Source organism: Anopheles marshallii, chromosome 2 (genome assembly GCF_943734725.1).
Source record: "Anopheles marshallii chromosome 2, idAnoMarsDA_429_01, whole genome shotgun sequence".
NCBI classification, from domain to species: Eukaryota; Metazoa; Arthropoda; class Insecta; order Diptera; family Culicidae; genus Anopheles; species Anopheles marshallii.
The window spans coordinates 42,414,423-42,434,929 of NC_071326.1; the positions used below are offsets into that span (position 1 = coordinate 42,414,423).

Genomic DNA, 20,507 nt, shown 5'->3' on the forward strand with positions numbered 1-20,507 from the left:
GTCACCATCAAGTAGCGTATCAACACGACGTTCCGTTGCGTCTATGCCACCAGTGCTAAACACCAAAGCGAACCGCCGGTTTGAAGGATGTACGTTTCCGAACTGCGAGGTTTGTGCTTTTTGCTTCCTTTTATATAGTCGTAGCCACTGTCGTATCGTTTCCACGCGCCTTTTGGATGCTGCATCAATTTGCGGAGCAATAAATGTCCCTTGTCGATTCGCAACTTGTGGTCACGCTAGTCAACGTGGTGCAGTCTCTTCGGGCATGGTAGGAGCGTGGTGGTTTGACAGATGAAAATTAAATTGTCATCAGGAACGTGTTTTCGGACTGATTGGCGGACGAGCTGCGGGTCGAAGCGAATGAACAAGAGTCATTCGATTTCGATCAGTTTACGGGTTTTGATGTTTGCTGCTTTCGCACAGGAATCTGTGTGGTTTGCGGAACGGAACCCGCTTCACAGCGCTATTGGGTTAGGATCCCAAACTAGGGCTTATGGCTGTACAGTAAAAGTTAAGCTATCCTTAAAGCATACGATGGAAAAGGCTTTTTGCATTCTGGATAGTTTTTTTTAAGTATATTTCATTGATAATGATTCAGAGTAAGCGCAACTAACTTTAACTCATAGTTGCATTATTAAACTACCTTTTGCTTAGGATTAGGTCAATTACTGTGTTCCAAGTAAAACTACTTCCGATACCATATTGCCATTGCGAGAAGTCAATACTGCTGCCAGCCACTCTCTTGATGGTTCATCCGGATAGGATTTTATTGGAAACATCTTTGCCCATGCTTTGTTCGCTTTCCTGATGACGCATGATGATGGCCTAGCTTGATATGCTTTTAACGGTTCTCGCAATCGATATAACCAGCCCACGTTCCCTGGCAGCTAGTCCTGGTTAAAACAATTCAAATTGATGGCTTTACAACGCAAACCCGAAAGTACGTAACGTTATGGTCAGTGACATCAATTTAGGAAATGAATTTCTAGGGAAGGGATTTAATTTTTTTTGTATTGTGGCACGTTATAGCAATGAATGTGAGCTTTCTTTTTTATTGAAACTCATCTGTTTTTGGAAAGTGATTGGTTATTGCAGCGCAAATTATATTGAATGAATTTCCAAGAACTGAAATGCATTCTAAAAAGTGATTGATTATTGCACCGAAAATGGTATTTAAGTAAATGGCTAGAGCAAATAGTGGTGGAAATAAAATATACATAGAATACTTCATAAACATCGAACATAACGACGCGTCTTGCAACAATGGTTGGATTCCGTAGCAACTTTCCTAAAAATTTTGTTTAACAATTTCGTTTAACACAGTATTTTAATGGTTTTTAAATTGTCTTAACGTAGCCCAGCGTTTGGCGAGTAATCTACTCGTTTCCTTTGTTGCTGTGGTTGTTATCTTGGCAACAGCGGTTAGACAAGATGTCACTTTTCCCTGTCGCCCGCTTTTAAAACAAAACAACTAAATCGTTGCACTATGTCGTTATATTTATAGGATTATGCAGAGACATTCATTATATTTATTTATATTGTTATGTAAAAATTTAGAATAAGTTTTGGGATAAAATGGATTAAATTATTTGTCTTTATTTATGAATGATGCTGATGCGTTGATATCGATTTTAATTTTCACTCAAATTTAATTTTTTGTTTCATTTCTTCATAATGCTTAGTGGCAACGACTTTGAAGCAAATGTCAATAAATCAGTTTTAGATAGGCATTTTTTTCGACATTTTAAAAACACGTTCCTAAAAATGAGCTACAAATTAACTACTACATACACTGACAGGATTTTTTTTAATGGATGCATTTATAAAAAGCATATCCGAGCATTCAGATTGATGTAGTGATAACACACTTCATAACGAGGTTGCAAGTAATCAACTTCAATAGATTTTTTACAAAGAATGAACGATCGTGTCCAGGAACAATCAGGAGTGTGCCGTACCGTTCGTGATGAGCTGATGATTGCGAGAGCAATATTAAAATGTCTTTCCATAAAATGCATGTACCGTGTAGGCCATCCGTTAACGGGTGACGACAAAGAGACATCTGAAGCAGACACGAATGAGAAGGCTTACTGGCACTATTTTTTCCTCTCGCTTTTTATTTTTCCACTGCCATGCCATGCTGCATCGGTCACTGTCGGTCAGCTAACCGAGGAATAGTGTGGTCAGTTTTTGTCATTGCTGGACGGTGATGATACAAATTTTAAAAGCACTAATCGAAATGTCGAGCACGTCCATTCATCAGCATGCATATCCGTGTGCAGCGGTCAGTTGATGGGTTTATTTTGTGGTGTTTTTTATAAAGATTATCAGCCAATTTGCCAGCTTGTTGCGGGAATATTCTCATTCTTTAAACATTTGGCTGGTTATATGGAAGGGTTAAAAAATGTACACTTCCATAATTTACTGCTAAGGTGTAGGACCGTTGAATTTTGTAGACTGTTGACACCAATTGAATGGCCGTTTGCTACGATTTTAAATTGAAACATCATTTTGTGCATAACTTAAAAATTGTGGTAGAATATAATATTTTCACATCACTGAGTTATTAGCGCCTAATGAATTCTCCACAAACAACTATGATCGATAATACAACGCCAAGCCACGAAATGCAGCACGTGCGGTAGTCCTCTATGGCCATGAGCTTTGGACATTGCCGGAGGAGAACCTCAACGATGTCGGCATTTCTGATTACTTGGAGCAGCGGATTATTTTTGGAAATATTTGTAAGCAGGGCATGTGGTGCGCGGGAAGAAGTCACGAGATAGCTGAGTTGTTTGGCGAAACAGACATCCTAACGGTGATGCTGGTCCGAAGGTTACGCTAGAGCACATGATGAGGATGCTACACTCATACCTTACTAGTAAGGAGCTCGTCAGCGACCCGTTTGACATGAGACGAGCACAGTGGGTTAGTTGGCTGTAGCAAGTGGAACTAATCCTGCCAGCATGACGTGCTCAATTATGAGCGATTCAAGAAAAATAAGAAAGCATCTGAGAAAGATGAAAAATAAACGTGAGAGTTTGACTGGAAGTTTCTTTATTAACGGCCCAATTGATACTGATCATAGACATTCAATCCATTATCCCTCACTCTTTTTCCTCTCTTTCGGCCTATTTTCAATTTATGCACAAATATACTTGAACCCAGCATTAAACCAAACAAGACCATGGCCATTGTACATGACATCAGTTAATTGTTATAAATGACTAATTAAATGGTGATAACTCAAAATCAGTTCAGTTATTGAGGCAAAAAAAAAACAACCAAGGTGTTACCATGACTTTTAAAACCATATACTCTACTAAAATATTCTCTTTCATTACTTGCCAGAACCGTGTGGCCTATGGTCAGTAATTTTAATCCTGATTATTACTAAAGTTCACATGTATACAGCGTGTGTTACTGAAATTGTAATCTTTTCTGTATCCACAATTCGGAAAGAAAAGGAGAGGTGTATGCAACATCAGCTATTTACAAACCGGGATCCGAGACGAATGATGGCATACTTTCGCTTGCTACGGCAAACAATCGTATCGAAACAGTGTGAATGAGAATGGCGCAAATTTCGCCATCCGCCCATGCAATGCCAGAAACCAGTCCAGCCACAGGGGTTCAATGCAATCGAAATGACGAAAGCAACAAACACTGGTTGAAAATTCAGTTACACCATTATGGCCTTTTCCCGTTACATTTCCTGAGGGTGGATTGAGCTTTTTCTTTCGAGTCAAAAAATGATCGAGCAACCCATAAGCTAGATGCTATTTTTTTTTTAAACCAAATGGATGCGTACTGCTACAACGTATAAGTCGTGTCGTTTCAACCAGACCGTACCAAGTACGGAGGTTTGCAAAGTACATTTTTAAAGCATCGTACGCGCAACGCTTCGAACGTTTGGAAAAGTGTAAAAAGTTTGTGCCGTTCGGAGTGTGTTGAAAATCGATTAAAATGTTGCTTCTATCATCGATGCACAAGAGTAACAATGTTACTGCGTTGTGCGTAGTCGACCCGTTGGGCAATATTTGTGCAACATAGGGATATTTTAGCAGGGTGGATTGGGCTTGGTCCGTTTGAAAAATTTAATTTCCTGCCAGCTCACTAGAGCGTGCGATCGAAATCCACGGATGTAACGTTTCGGTTCGATGGATATACATATTTTTTGCTGCAACCATTACTGTGAAATCTAAAACACCAAACACCAATGCTGTAACTTATGACCTTTACGGTGGTCGTTCGCAGCGTCAAATTTGCGTGATCGACCCTTGGGTTTTTTACAAATAAGGCATGTGGTACGTGTGCACGATTTTGTATCCAATTGAAAGGAATACATAGTAGAAACAGTGTCATGGAAATTTTGATTGTATTACATAACTTAACTAACAAGGCTTCCATCCGAAAGAAATATAAAAACTACTGTAAATTTACATTATAAAGGGCAAATTTACTCATACCTTAAATTGTATCCATTAGTAGAATAGTATTACTTGTACGTGTACTATACGTGGGTATGTAATTTGGAAAACAGAAAGCCATTAAGAATAAATAACTACTACTTCTAAGCAGATAGCGCCATGACAAACAAACTACAATGTGTTACGCATCCATGGGAGTGAATAACCAGGCGTCTCCATGAAAAGCACAATTTAATAGTATAAACTACCATGCGTCTCCATTCAATGCGCTAAAGCGTTACAGCCAACAAGAGCGGATTATTATGGATATTATGGAGGATATTTTCATTTGAAAAAATAATTTAATTTAAACTTAACCTAACATTCCAGTTCCAACGCAAGAAATGTGTATCATTGTTTCGCAGAACGAGTCTTAAACTCTAAAATTTCAAGCTCAAACATTAATCTATCCCATAAGTGGTTAAACATTTGCAACTTTGTGTTTAAATTTTAAAATCTCATGTGGGAGGAATTTTCTTACGCTTAGTACGCTACTTATCTAATTATAAAAAAACTTTGATCTCTATTTTAATAAATGATGTATGATCAATTATGTATAATCTACCGCGGAGGTAATTCTATATCAGGCTCTATGTTTTTAGACTGCATACATATTAGGAGGAGCGTCTGAAAGCAAAAAGATTAACTATCTGAGAACATTAGTTTCTAGCTTTGGGGAAAAGAATATTCCATTTCTCAACTTACAATAGTTGTTTAGCAGTATCTTTTGGCCCAATAGCTGTTATTGATTTAAAACTTTTAGCAGTAACAGTTTTATTCACCCGAAACCTGGTGCTAAATTGATGTAGAGATTGTAGTCGTTTCAAATATTTTTGTTGATCGATGGAGTACAACATAATAGTTGGCGCTACTTGTACTCTTTTTTCTTATTCTCTACCATATTTTCAGCAAATTCATCGACAAACGTTGAGAGCCGTTATTGTGAAAGATTATTTTCTTTTGATCCGAACATGATACGTAGAATAACGAATCGACCCGGTTTGGGTTTGTGCTGAATACGTTTTTAACGCATACCCCGAGCAATGCACCCTGGTCTGGCCCTGAATGATATTCTAAAATTTCAATTCAAGCTTAGGTTTATTTATTTTAAGCCCTCTTGAGGGCATAAAGAAAAGCGGTACCGCTCACTCTCTCTCTCTCTGCTAGCTTTGGACAAAAGTTCTAAAAGAATAGAAAAAGTTCATTGAGCACTGAAGGAAAGTGAGAACAAAAATAAAATAACTAAAGATAAATAATCGAAGAGAATAAAATGATATGCAGCACGGTTTGGAAAATCATACCAAAAAGTAGCTTTCCTGAAAGAGGGAGTGTTCTGTAGAACTCAAACTTTCGTTTGGCAATGCTGGTGAGAAAAAAGTGGTGAACCAGCTAAATGATGTAAAGAAAGGAGAGAGCGCTTAACAAACTTTGCAATGAAAGGAAAATAAAAGAAAATGGCGCAAAGGAACTGGGCAAGGTATAAAAACGTGGGAAGTTGTTTTCTGCATTACTGTACTCTTCCTGCGGCTGTTTGGCACGAAATGCTACAACAGAACGAGGACCGCTTCCAGAACTGGGGGATCGCACGCTTCGGGCCCGGTGAATAAGTTTTGTGGCCAGTAAATAGTGTGCCCTTCATCGAAACGCTTACCTTCCTTCAACGAAGCTCAGTAAAAGCGGAAGGAAAGAATGGGAAGATTTAACACAAGCAAATAACAGGAAAAGACCAGCAAACCGAAATAGGAAAGTTTATAACCGAGCTGGACATTCTACTCGGACAATGCTTCTGTTACCAGCGGCTCAGTGGATCAAAATTCTTCTCTTTCACTCGTGTTGTTGTTATCCTACCCAGCTCTGCTGGTAGTGCTTTCCGCGTAGTCAGCTGCCTTTCGAGAAAATGAGAAAACTTTCCAACGTTTCAACAACGTTTGCCAACTAGTTTTCCGCAAATGGCGAAAAATTATGAGTCACACGGTCGGTAGCAATAACGGCTGCCTTTGCCACTCCGGGAAACCAAAGATTCAGTTGGCCTTTATTGTAGTACAAGTGTGGGTGGCAAAAGGGGATGTATCATTTTGGAAGTGATTTTCGGCAATCGTTTCAGAATGGTATGGTCATATTTTTGCACTTATTAAATGTGATATTTCAGGGAAAGTAAAGTTACGGAGTAGTAAAGCAACGGAACTGATGAGTTAAAACTGGTCCAAGTTTAGGTGAGTGGTGTGAAATGTATTAAGTGCCCGATTTCATACTGTTCTCTTTTAAGAAATTAATTTTCTTCTCTAAGAAGGACTACAGAAACAAGAAAATAGAATTGATGAGTTCTTTAGATTCCTCACTAAGCCAAGTGTAAGGTATAAGGTTTTTCATAGTATATCAATTCTATGCAATATTTCCCGAAAGCAGTACATGAACTCAACCTTTTACAAAGGATGTGCCATACTAACTAATACTTTGAAGAGTGTTGGATTTAGTCTCAGGTTTAGTTGCTGAAAGTTTGCCCCTGAAAATAAAGTGAACGAGTTGAATTCAACTTTCATACCTCCGTAATATAACTTTTTTTTCTAATTGTAAGACCGTCACACCTACCAGATGATGAAAAATGACAGGAATTAGTAAGCGAAAAGTCAATCAAGCTGTTAAATTTACTGAATGAATTAACTAATACTGATGATGAAAAATGACAGGAATTAGTAAGCGAAAAGTCAATTAAGCTGAAAAATTTACTCTTTGACCATGTATGCTACAAAAATCTGAACTACCATTTCGATTTTCATCGTGGCGTATTCTACTGGGATAAAGTCAGCTATGAGTAGCTTGCTCGTAATGGTAGGAGGAGAGAAAAAAACTTTATTATGAGATAAACTAACTATGATGGCACAAAATGGATCAATCGACAAGGCAAAGCCACTCGGCTTCAAACCCTCTAGTAATTAAGATTACCAAATCAAACCAGTTTTAGTCAACCCGAACATTTTTGAATTAATTAGTAGAGCATGTCTGCCCCAAAGAGTTCAATCGAATTATTTCGAAATTTGTTAATCGAGCGTTTCGAAGGAAGGAAGTCGTTTGAAGTGAGCTCATTCCATTAGATTAAATGCTTAATCATATTTTGCGCCATTAGCTTTGTTAGCCAATTGATATGGTGGGGTTATAGTATTGGGCAGACATTTTGATGAAAGATAAATTTCAAGATGTTCTTCTGATTTCACAGTTATCCTTCAAACGTGTTATGATTTTCGAATTTCGAACACCAGTGAGACACATATTATTATGAAAGCTAAAACGGGCCAAATGGTTTGATGTTATGTCTTCTCCCACTGGATGATTAGTTGCACAATAAAAAATAGGTATTTTGCACTCAAAATATGACAAACTTTGAAAATTCAATAGCCGTCACAACGGCGATGACTCTTTTTTCCGCACAGTATCGTCCGCGTTCTCGCTTCTCATGCGACCGTATCGATTAAAACCTACGAACTAATGTGCGATGGCTCGATCAACCGCCCCAAGTGCTAATTAAATTGCAATTAGCTCGCCAACTTTGCGGCTTCGCTTCAGTATTGCCCAACCTTCATACCAACGTACCTGGCCGCATCGAAGAACTTTCACCATGATAATGTTGCTGTCGTTTGCTACCATTTACGGTGTGAAGTTTCTCCATACGAAAGAGTAAGTGGTTGTAAGTAGATAGAAAAGAGAAAGAAAAAAAAAACAGGATGAAAAAACAAGTCGTGGAGAGTTAGGTTTTGATACTTTCTGCTTCAAGTCTTACCACTGTTATTTTTTTTTCTGTACTACAACATTTTATTCTACCTCAATTTACCTGCGTACAGTACGGAACGTTAAGGATGGGTTCGAGAATGACATCACCGGAAGTTGTCGCTGCCGAAAAGCAAACCGTGGTTATCGTACAATAAAAGGGATTCTAATGAACATTTGTGCAAAATGTTGCTTTTGGGTCCGGATTTGTTTTCCACTAGCATTTCCAGGTTCAGTGTCGCAAGATCACGCAAGGGAGAGATCTGGTACGCAGTGGCGAGAGAAATGAAAATATAATGACACCAAATGAAAGGTACGAACGGTATTCCCGATGGGGCAAGAACAGCACTGGTCTAGGATATTGTTCGTTGATCGTTAGCAAAAATGCAAAGAAACCAAAACCGAAACAGTGTTTCGTGGATGGAGCAACGCAAAGATCTAGCAGTGAGACGAACGATAAAGGGCTCGCCTTTCGCAAGACATAGTGATTCGTTTATGGAAAGGCAGTGAGCAGGGAAATGGAACACAAACTTGTTGAAAATCCGGTCCATGCTTCCGATTTCCGTCCGGTCGTTTAGCTCTGTTGGGACGAGTGGCTGAGTGCGATGGGGGGTTGTCCCTAGGGGACATTCCATTATGAACGGGACAGCAAAAACACAACGATGAAAGCGGAAAGTTGACGATATGTTTACCGACTGTGGGCGGTCTAAAATGGGCATCGAGTGCAAAATTCTCGAAAACTCACCCTCCTGAAAGCATCGGTTGAGCGAAGAAAGAGTAAGCGAAGCGGTAGAAAATGCCATTTTCCTTCGACACGGGCTGCGGCAAAGCAGCACCGTCATCGGGCAAATCATTTCCCAACAGCCCACACTTACCATCACCGATCGTGTGAAATAAAGGAAACACAAATAAATGTGCCAGCATCGAAACTTATGATAGCTGGAAAATTAACGACCACCTTGGAAATGCTTTGACCGGTGACTCGCAACTCGTTGGTGGTACTTCACAGCGAAGGTAAGTGGTGGATCATTGAGACCAGTACAGTGACTCAGCCGTTAGAGAAAGCCACACGAAAAAGCGGTCACCTTTGTAACGGCTTCCATTTTCCGTTTCGTCATCGCCGTACCTATTTGGACAGGCAGACCCCCAACAACATCAGGGGCTAATAATCAACACCTGCAGATCGGGGTGCTTTGCTTAAATGCAAGGTCATTTTGGTGGGTAAAAAAAAAAACGGAGAGGATTAACCTTCAAGGTTCCGTAGAATTTGAGCTTTTTAGCGTGATTACAATGGTGATTGGATTGAGACACACAGTGCAATCAATCATGCAATAATTATCTGAAGCGTGAAACAAAATGATTGCCTTATAGAAATACGAACACATTATATTGAGGTTTTGATATTATGATATAAAAAATATTAAACTGCTTAGATATTATGATTCAAAAACTTTGAGTAAAAAATATACACTGGCCATAATACTTGCATGTGTATTGGATTAAGAACGCAAATTGAAAAATTAAAGGTATAAGAAAACTCCATAAACTTTACCGTGCACTTAATAAACTTAAAAAAACTCAAATAAATTTAAAAGAAAACACCCAACACTTCTGTTTCTTTGTACATCGTTTTATTCGTTCAGTTTTACAAAAAAAAGGAAACGAACTTTCCATAACGAATTCTTTCATCCCTGCACAATGGTTTTTGTTTGGTTGTTGTCACTGTTTCATCCACTCTCGCCTGTGCATACCACACTGTTTTGCAAACGCAAATTAAATGTTCTCATCGATACCTTTCTGTTTTGGACAAAATCGTTGGCATCTTTCATTTTGTGTGTTATCGGTTTGTTTTTTTTTTGTTTGTTTGTTGTGTTCCTTTAACTTTGTGTCAACATTCAATAAACATCAATACGTTGAATGAAGAAGTAGTTGCCTTTAGAATGCATCCATCTCTCTCACCTGCACGGTAAATTCTCGTTTGTTTCTTCTCATGATGTTATCCTCGATTCCACTGCATACTTTTCTTTTAAGTCGATTTTATGATATAGTGGTGCGTTACCTCGTTTGTATCGCACTCGAATGTAAGATATTGAGTTTATTCATATTGTATTGATCGTTTTGATGCAATTTGTCTATGCTTCTGATTCTTTTCCCGCTTCGTTCACGCACTCACTCATGTTTTGCTAGTGTTTCGGCTGCTGTATCACGTTGTTTAGTAATTGAAAAATATTTTTCATAACCTATCTCTTTTCTTATCGTTAGCTATTTATTTGTTTCCCTTGTCCTATTCGCATCGACGTTTTTCACTTGAATTTTGTTGGCTTTTACTTGTCCTTTGCGAAGTTTAACATTCGCTTTGATGCTGTTCGATGGTTTGTTGTTTTTTTTCTTGTTTGTTTCCTTAAAATTTTCCCTTTTTCTGCTTTGCTTCAAATTTCTTCTTTATGCTATTTGCCAGATATGTACAGTGAGCTATATACATGCATTCGATTTCATACTTACACACTATCGTTATATCTCACGCGGGCCCTGTGCTTTATTGTCCCCATGCGCATCTTTTCTTTTTTGTCCTTCGCATTTGTTTGTTTGTTTTTTTTTTGCTATTTTAACTACGCCTATGTCACAATCCGTTTTGCACCGTTTTGCTCTGCAACTGTTTTATTTTACACTACTATCCACCGGTAAATAAACTCTGAACGGGAAGGGGTTTAAAATTTAATTAAATAATACTTCTGATTTTTTTAAATTCACGGCCACGAGAACCTCTTCAGTTTATAACAGACAAACAGCAAACGTGATTCAACAGTTTCCCAATTATGGTTGTACGTTCCCACTAATGGACCTGATTGACGGTGGCATCCGAAAGGTGGGAAAAGGGGGCGAGGGAATCGAAGGGAAGCGATAAACGATGGTAATCGATGCGGTATAAATAATGCAACCAGTATTACTTCGCACGTGCAGAAATAGTGCGCGTTCCGGAGAGGTCCATTACGGGGAATGAATATTCCCGCTGGTGCAACAGCGCTGCTCGGCGATGGAACAATCGCTTCAGGTGTAACTTTCAACGCAACCGTTACATCACGAACGATGAGTGTTGTCAGTAAATTCAACAATCGAGTGATGATAAACCAGACCGTGCGTGGGGAACACGTGTATACTTGATTGGAGAACGTACCTTTAATGGTGATGGCTGTTCACTAGTAAACAGGTGTAGCAGCTCAGTACATCATTTTAGAATACGTTGACTGACACGTAAATTGTTGCTCTTGGTAAGCAAACAAAGGTAGCATACATAAAAGAGTGTAAAAGCAACTTTACCGTGATACTGTTAAAATGCGGAAAGTTTCCCAATTTTCCAAATTGGGGGCAAAGCAGAAATAAGTAATCGGATTAGAATCGTTCCTTGAATTGTGCTTGAATTCGTGCCTGGAAACACAGTATCCGTTTTGCTGTTAGCTTAGTAAAGTAAACGCGACTTAAAACTAGCAACTAGTAATCTAGTGCCGAACGTTGGAGCTGTTGGAATAGTGGAAAAGCGTCAAATAATTGAGCGTTGTTTGTAGTTGCGCTGGTTTTGAATATTTATCTTTGCAACATTCGTGAGTACCCTGTTTGCCAGCGAATTTGATTTGTTTCCTTTGTTTCACCCCGAGTTTCTCTCTTGCTTCCGTAAATGGCACATCTTTGTTGTGATAATTTGCATCTTGCTGATACATTTTCTTCTGCTCCGTTTTCCATCCGCACATAAAGGAAGCGCATGTAGCAAACTTAACCACAAACACAGGAGTTGTAGCATAACCGATCAGCATTCGGTTTAGTTTTAGCACCGACAAACACGCGCGAATGGTGTAAGTGTACACCACCCGTCACGTCGAACAAGATTTCCAATTGGATGGTTCGGTAAAACATTCGCTTAACATCGTCCTAGCTACATCGTACCTGGCGTACCTTACACCGGCAAACACTATCAACACTTGTCCGCACCGAGCCCAAGCCCGGGCCCCGTACTATCCAGCGCGGTATAGTTGGTCGTCAGCAGTGGCATCTTGGCGGTGTAGATCTGTGACGTCGCGTACCCACCGTTCGACGAGGACGAACAGGAGGTGGTCTGCGAGGTACTGAGCATGCTGTCGTAGCTGTTCGGTGTAAAGTCTCGCAGTGGCAGTCTTGTGTAGATGTTGGGCGATGTGCGCGTCGGTAGCGTCGTGACTGGCCCCGGAACGCCGGACGCTAGCAGCAGGCTGGTCCCCGTCGGGGCACTCGTGGTTGTGGTGGTCGTGCCCAGCGGACCGGTCGTGGTGGAAAGCAGCAACGAGCCAAGCTGCTGCCCAGGACTCGGTTTGCCGTAGCTACGTATCGGCGAGCTGTATATCGCGTAGCCCGGATTGGTGGTGAGCGATAGTTCGCCAAACTGAAGTGAAAAATGTGCATTGGACATAAGATTCTTTACTCGCGTTCTTCCGATTCTATCGTGGCGAATACAAATTACAGTCTCTTATTACAATTAGCGAACACGGAGAAAACTATCAGAACAAAGTTTTACACACGTCTAACCTAGCGCTTACCTTCTTAAAGCCGTTCCCACTGGGTGACATCAAGTGATGATGGGTTGGTGAGTACGCGCCAGTCGTCGGGACGGTGGTCGTGTGGCCAGCAAACTTGAGCCCGTCCGCGTTGAGTGCTAACCGCTCGAACTGCTTTTCGTCGTCATCCTCGCTATTTTCGTGCGGTATCACGTCCGGGTTCTTGTCGTCGATGCTCGAGTGACTACCGATGTTGCGGCTGAGCGGTTCGGCACTACCCTTATCCTGCTCGGTATTTGCCGTTTGGTGATGTTTCTTCTACACGAGGAGAAGTTGGGAAAAAATAAATGTATGAGAGCATTACACCGTCTTCACATAAATCTAGTCGTCTAAACCATGTCACCCTGTGAGTACATGTGAATGCCGCACCGGATGAATGCGCAATGATTGTAGTTCAAGAGATTCCTAGAACTAAATGCGAAGAATTCTTGAATACTTTCAAGAAGTTTAAAGCAGCAAAAAAAAAACCCCCAAGTGTGCAGCATATCCTTTTTTCTTGGTTATTCTTGGTCCCGTGTGGGACATTCGATGGAGTTTGTTTTTCGTTCCTCACATCTTATGCACTACGTGTGTGGTTGTGTGTGAGTGTTTGAGACTGAAAATTCCAAACGACCAAACAAACTGGTAGTGGTCTTACTTACCTTCGTTTTGAACTTTACGAAAACGATGATGCACAGAGCGACCAGGCAGAGTGTCACGGCTGCCCCGACGAGAGCCCCCAGTAGAGGCGTTAGCTGCACGAGCACTGCCTTGGATGGAGCTAGCAAAGGAAGAAGAGCAGAACAAGACACGGTAGGTGCGTATGAAAAAAAATGTAAAAATGGAGCATAATTTATGAAACAAAGAGCGAAAAAAGCCATGTCCCATAGCTCCCGATTGAAGACGCTCGTAATGGGCGCCAGCATCACCGATGGGACGTAGGATGCCCCAAGACGAGCCATTTTCTTACAGAAATACTGCTGTGGCTGTTGCTATGTTGGCTGGTTGGCACACAAACAAACACACACACACATAGACACAGTCCAACCATACACAGATGCTCGTTATTGAAAATGGGCCACTGGCAACTTATGGCGCTCACTTATGTTCGTTTTGATCTCCTTCCGTTGCATCGACGGGTACCATCGGGAGGGAACCGTTGTCGGTAGGTGGATGGTGGTAATGGCGGTTGTAGAAAATGGTTGCAAAATTTGTTTGCCTCTTAGCTGATAGCTTGCTTCAATGGGGCTGGTTTCCGAGTCTCACGGGGGAAAATGCTGATCAGGGAGGGTTGGAATATACGAGTGAATAGCTATTTCACTAAACAGCAGCAACGGCTTTGGTGGACGGTTTGGTAGACGATTTTCTTTTTAATGGTACATGTTCATTTACTCTTTGCTGTTCATAGTTATCAACTTATAATTTTATTTTAATTCCAAATGGAAAAAATAACAAATGAAGGGAGCAAAGTCATTGGAAAATGGAACGATCGTACATCTTATTTATTTAATACGATTATAACGGCTATTAGCCGTATTATCAGTCATTAGTAGTCATTGACTACGTAGAGTACAAATTCCTCAAGGCATTTCCTTATCTATTGCCTTATCACAAACATGCTCGGTAACGATCGTATAATTATTTCAATTAATTTTATATCATGTTAATGATGGATATGAAAGTTATTGATAGTCGTATCCTAGAAATATATGCCTATGATAGCAAAATTACATTTTAGATTCAATCATAGTATACATTGCCATAAATAGCAGGCGAAACCGCTGAGTTGATGCTTGTATTTGAGTTTTAGTTTTTTCGATAATGATACTTCATAATTCGTAAAGAAAAAAAAACAGTGAAATTGTAAAGTTGTTCAAACCTTTATTATAAAACAGTTTGAGAAAACTTTGAGCTTTAACTCGTGCGATTACAACCTATTGAAAGGCGCTTTAAAAATACTGTAAATATGTACATTAGGGGCAAATCATATTCACTTCCATCACACAATATTACGACAAAACTAAAGCTTTATAGTTTGAACTCAAGATGGCACGATGTGCCAAAACCATTATCTAATATGTAGAGCTTTACTTACAATTTTAACTTTTAACAAATATGTTTGCTGACTTGTACTTTGAATACACTAATCACACTAATCAGCTCTTTACAACATAACTTTGTGTGCATTTTAGTTGTGAAGGTTACTGTATTTTGCCGTACGTAAGGACGTATCAAAAATGTTGAAAATAAAAATAAAACTGTTTTAGCACATTAAAAAACCATAACAAATCCAAATATCATATTACATCCATGATAAAACTTTGACAAAACATGCTAAAGTTCCAAAGTCATAAGGAAAACGTGTTGGGTAATAAGGTTTTATATACAGGAGAACTTGGATAGAATCTCATCTGGAGCTCAACTCTATCGAGCCGTTATATAGCAGTCACGATCAACAGGAATCCTCTCAAAAGGTGAATGTTTTCATACGCAGCTTATACTTCTTGAAAGAAACCCAAACACTATAAGGCTTCTTGTGTTTCATTTTGCTTTTCATCATACAAAGAGTCATGCACTTTGTTTCTGTTTCCTTTTTACAAGCTATAAAATATGGAATACTTATATTTCTCATACCAGTGTTGCACTATGTGTTTTTCCCTTACCTGTTCTCAACAGCGGCGCCGGCAGTGTTTGTGCCTTCACCCGGTAGCTTGTCGGTGCCGTACCTTGCAGGTTATAGGGCGTAATCTGAAAGGCCGCAGCGAAAAGGACGTAAAAATGGAAATAAAAGCAGCAAACATTAGTAATGAAAATGCACCAACAAAAAAAAAACATAAAAAAGGGAAAATAATTGACAGCATGCAATGGAACGAATGTCGTTACGGTCGGTGACATCTCGGATGGCAAATTACACCGAGCAGGGTGTAAAGTTGAAATGGTTCTGCCTTACCTTGATGATGAACTTCGTGTCACTTGGCAGCTTCTTCAGCAGCATCTCGGGGCTCTGGTAGCTGACGCTTTGCAGCAGCTTTCGCTTCGACTCCTCAAACACCTGAACGTTTGGAGCGATCCGACCGGAATGTCCAACGGAGGACAAAGGCGAAAAAAAAACGAGACAACAAAAAAAAAAGCAAGAAACAACACGTTAACCATCGTCATGGAGAAGTCACCTACCAGTTGCAGTGACAGTGAAATTATCTTTACTATTATTTCTACCCGCTAGCGCACCCGGCCGTGGTTCGTAGGCAAAATCCAGCGAACCAATGTAGCGGAATGTTGTGCAACAATGTTCGCTGATTCTGCATCGCTCTGCGTGATGCAATTTTTGCCATCCACGGGTGGAAACGTTTAGCCCGTGGTGGATCCGTGGCGAAAGGAATGGAATGCAGATGCTGCGTTTTTGCTGTTGTTCGATTTGATGCACCTTAGGATATGCTAAAAACATTGTACTATTTCCAGGCAAAATCCTTTGAAAAGCAAAAACCAAATCTCCCTTTCTCCCGTGGGATTGTTATTTCCGTTTTATGTTCGGTGCTTTTTAGCTCGGTTTTGTTTCGCTCAGTGCTTCCTAGCAGACACGTTGCCGTTTTCATGGATTGAGCGCCTTTTTTTTTGTAACCTCCGGTTTGTGGATAGACACATCTGACGGACGGTCTTCACTAACTGTTGTATCCAAAAATTTAATTTTCCTTGTTCTTCAACCATGGTAAAATGAACGAAGGGGCAAAAAAAAAAAGGTTCAACCGTTCCCGGGCCCTTCCCGGCGTTGTGTCTTAAAAGTCTCCGCGTGAAGTTGGAGTTCTGGGGGTAACGATGCAACTTTTTAATAAGCGCAAATACAGAACGTAGCCATCCGGGCCCGGGCACTTTCGCACCTTCACACCGTTTTGCTCTCCGAGTGGCAACATTGCAGGCAACGTTGCAATGCGAGGATTACGAAACCAACGGACCCGGAAAACTCTTCTCAACGGAGAATGAGCAGTCGGATAATGGTTTGGCGTGATGATTATGCATCTATTGCGCGGAAAGGTTTCCCTCGTTCTGTGCGGTGTTGGCGCTCGCTTTGTGCATTTTTTACCACGGGGTTGTTTTTTTCCGCGCGCGCTTGTACGAGACCAGTCCGCAAGGATGAAGGATGATGTTACTGCGTTGAAGTAACACACAAGTCATACCTATGCCATTTAGCAAGGTTGCAAGTTTGACTTATTTTTTGTTGTTGTTGTTGTGTGGATTATGTTCGTAGGGCGCTTGTAATTGGACAAGGCTATTTATTTTGTTCGTTCAAGCACCAGCACTCGGTACTGGGCTGGGTGGATAAAAGGGATGATGCATCGTTTATGCTGCACTGTTTCGAGCAGAATTTCAAAGTCCATTGCTAGCACGTTGCCGGTTGACTTTACTACGAAATCGCAGTTTTTGAGAGAGTTTTAATGGAGCTAGGGTGTCAGAGTGGAATACAAGGGTCGTTAAACGTTTAGTAACGTTCTATATTATTCGTAAGATAGAGGTTTCTTACCAATGATATTTTAAATATTTTGTACCAAATTCCAGGTTTATAACATATTTTTTGAACTATTGTATGCTTAAAACTGATCAATCACTTACTGACGTTAATCATTTTACAAATTCACTCTCTCGGCCACAAGTCCAACTTTCACCATAAAACATGTAAAAGCTTTTCGAAGCTTTTATGGTGAAGAACATAACAAAAAAGCTCCACACTTGTTCCACCCTCAACGCTTGCCCAATTTTTTCCTCTATACTGTTTCTATAAACTGGCCGATCAAAAAAATGTGCTAACCCAAAGGACAGATCTGGGTCGAATGATCTGTCACGTTTTGACTTCCCGTCAGGTTGATGTTTTAGAAAATGAGAGCGTTGTGTGATTTCAGATAAAGCACATCCATCATTCATGACGCGAACCGTGATGAACTGACAACGAGTTTTTCACACTTCCGAGAACAAATAATGGTAACTGGTGGATGTAATGGATGGTGGTGAAACTTAAAACATCATACCAGGCTGTACTGGCACGAACTAAAGTGGGTATCGGTGGCAAAAAAAATCGAAACATATGGTTGTTTTTCTGTTATATGATGAAAAGTATCACAAGTTCACATAATTTAGGATAATTCTTCGTGAACTTTGCAGAATAAAATCAGTACAAAATTAAATGACAAACGTGTGCTTTTTCTCTGTCGGAAACTCACTCCAGCACTTACGTCGATGTGAAACTGTTGAGGTATTCCTCCGTCCTTGCCGGCAACACAGGATATGTGTACCGTGTACGCGGTCACATTCGACACGGTGCAGCTCTTGATGGGATCGGGAACATCTGCGAACGAGCCGTGAACACACAACAGCACCGGTTAGTAGCGCACTAGGACTAGGCGTGTCAAGAGTTAATTCGGTATGGATTGATTTTGCCCCAAACACAAAAGGTGGACATAACGTCGCCGTTCTATTACTCACCGGCAACGAGTATGTGATAAGCGCAGTGACCACTCTGACCGTAGGAATTTGTCGCCGTGCAGGTGATTGTGCCGAAGCTGTTGAACGTATCCACCCGATACATGTACAGCTGGCCATCGACCAACGGTACCTCCTCTTTATGCGAACCCAAGTGCAGCAGGTGATGATGGTGTTGCTGCTGCTGCTGCTGCTGTTGCTGCCGTACGGAGTGTTCTAGCCGCTCCAGCTTCTTGCGCACCATCTCCTCCAGGCTCGGGCCCATGTGATTCGTCTCGAGGTCGATCTCGGCCAGCGCCAGGTTAGCTGCTTCCGACTCCACGTTCGTGTACGGGGGCAGTTCGAGCATGCTTTCGAGCGAGTTGTTAAACTGCCATCGGAACAACAGATTTGGCTGTGTGGGGAATTCAACGGAACGGAACGATAGGGTAAGAAATAATTACATTGCTAAAATAACACATCGACGCCAGTGTTTCGGGCCGGTCGGATATAAGATACATTACCATCGGGTTAGCGTCAATATCGCAGGTTATGTTCACCGTTTGCTTTACCGCGGCACGGATTATTTGCGCTTCCGATTTGCACACCGGTGGATCTGGTAAAAAGGTCAAAGTGTTAGCATGGTCGTCGCACAGAGAGGCAATGGATGATGGGATAACATTTTGAGCTTAGCTTTTCAGCAGCTTATTTATAAGCTGATTAGTGCACAAAGGATTTGGTAAGTAATGAGGTTTGGTGGGAAAAATTAGGAGTAGTTTTAAACTTAAAATAAAGGATGTTTAGTAAAGCAATGGATGGACATCATAATCCTTTGCAAATCATGATTCAAAAAATTAGAAACACTTTGAAAATTATTCCGTTCGTTTATACTTTACAAAATTTAAACGATTTTGGCACAATAGCAGGGGAATTACTGTCAGCTTAGTGCACGAGTGTCAATAAACAGCAAAATGCTATTGGCTGAAGTGGTGCAACGCACTACGATGTGACAGGCATTGCTTACACAAGCATAATGAGATTCCCGTTGGTAATAACGATACCTTTAGGAAAAATGATACCACCGTTCGGAGGACAATACTTGTGATCTAAATATTTTCGTACGTTCCATCTAACGCTCGTGGTCCAATATATGAAATTAAGTCCCTTCCCGAAACTAATGGGCAAATATATGAAACTGCTGAGCTCTGGCAGGAAGGTGGAAAGCTAGGTTAATGTAACAACTATATGAAGGGTTCGCGTCGTGTCAGCAAAACTGCAACACCAACTTCCGTTGGTTGGTGTAGGTATTTATCTATTCCAACCCAGAATATTGGGATAGCTATTTCGGTGTTATTTTCAAAGCCACAACAATTCCTACTATTGCACCAAAAGGGAGCTATTCAGTTGTTTGTGGGTGTGGATAATTTTAGAACACGAATGCGGTTGAAACATAATAGTTGTTCCGTTTCATCGGAACGAAAGAGAGAAAGAGTGAGAGGCGACAAATTGAAATATCGCGGTTGCAGCGGGGCGATAATAAGAGTACCGTTAATCGAACTTAAGCGGGGAGCAGGTCCTGCGCACGATGAGTATGATGTGTATAGCGATACAGATAAGTCGCAAGTGTTGGATCAATAAAGTAACCTCTTGTGCGTTTAAAGAAAATACCGACAGTCTAACTATCAGTAGAGTTCCGCTGAGATATCACAATAGTGAAATGCCATTTCATGAAGTTTAGCTATAGACTAGCTGTTATGGGGGATGTTCATACAACCTACATTTTATTTAGAGGGAGGTTCTGAAACTAAATTTCAGTATCAGTTTTTCAGTTTTGTTTCCTTATCATATTTTCTTACTCGCTTTTCGTCCCTCTTCTTAACAACTTCCTAACTTCCTAGCTTTTACTTGCTCCTTCTTGTTCACGTGTTCGTTTAGTTCTGTCTGTCCCTGACGTTACGATCGTTTTCATCCTGTCGCCTGTCACGGCGCCAGGGATGTCGCAACGCCAGGGACATCGAACATTTTGTCGCAACACTAGCAATTCAATCATTTGCTATTATTTGATCGACTGTGACGATATATTCATAATTTTGATAAAAACTAGATAGAAAATTATTTGTTACCAAACATTCTACACTTTTTGTGAGAAAAGACTGCTTTTGTTTAGGTTTTCGTGTTATACATTTTTTGTGCATGTTCACCAAATTTTTGTTGTTGTGAAATTGCTTTCATTATTTTGTTGTATTATAAGCTTTTCGTATCGAAT

The 20,507-nt window shown here is 40.5% G+C and overlaps 1 protein-coding gene across 1 annotated transcript in view; it reads right to left on the reverse strand.

Annotated features, from left to right (window-relative positions):
* Nucleotides 1-12,198: 12,198 nt before the first annotated feature.
* LOC128718055 (nephrin) overlaps nucleotides 12,199-20,507 on the reverse strand; it is a 74,094-nt gene continuing 65,785 nt past the window's right edge. The window contains exons 11-18 of the mRNA XM_053811729.1: nucleotides 18,766-18,857; nucleotides 18,266-18,656; nucleotides 18,016-18,128; nucleotides 15,744-15,845; nucleotides 15,457-15,541; nucleotides 13,456-13,574; nucleotides 12,797-13,072; nucleotides 12,199-12,642 (exon numbers count right to left, since the gene is read on the reverse strand). Coding sequence (XP_053667704.1) covers nucleotides 12,199-12,642; nucleotides 12,797-13,072; nucleotides 13,456-13,574; nucleotides 15,457-15,541; nucleotides 15,744-15,845; nucleotides 18,016-18,128; nucleotides 18,266-18,656; nucleotides 18,766-18,857 — 1,622 coding nt within the window. The remainder of the gene's footprint in view (nucleotides 12,643-12,796; nucleotides 13,073-13,455; nucleotides 13,575-15,456; nucleotides 15,542-15,743; nucleotides 15,846-18,015; nucleotides 18,129-18,265; nucleotides 18,657-18,765; nucleotides 18,858-20,507) is intronic.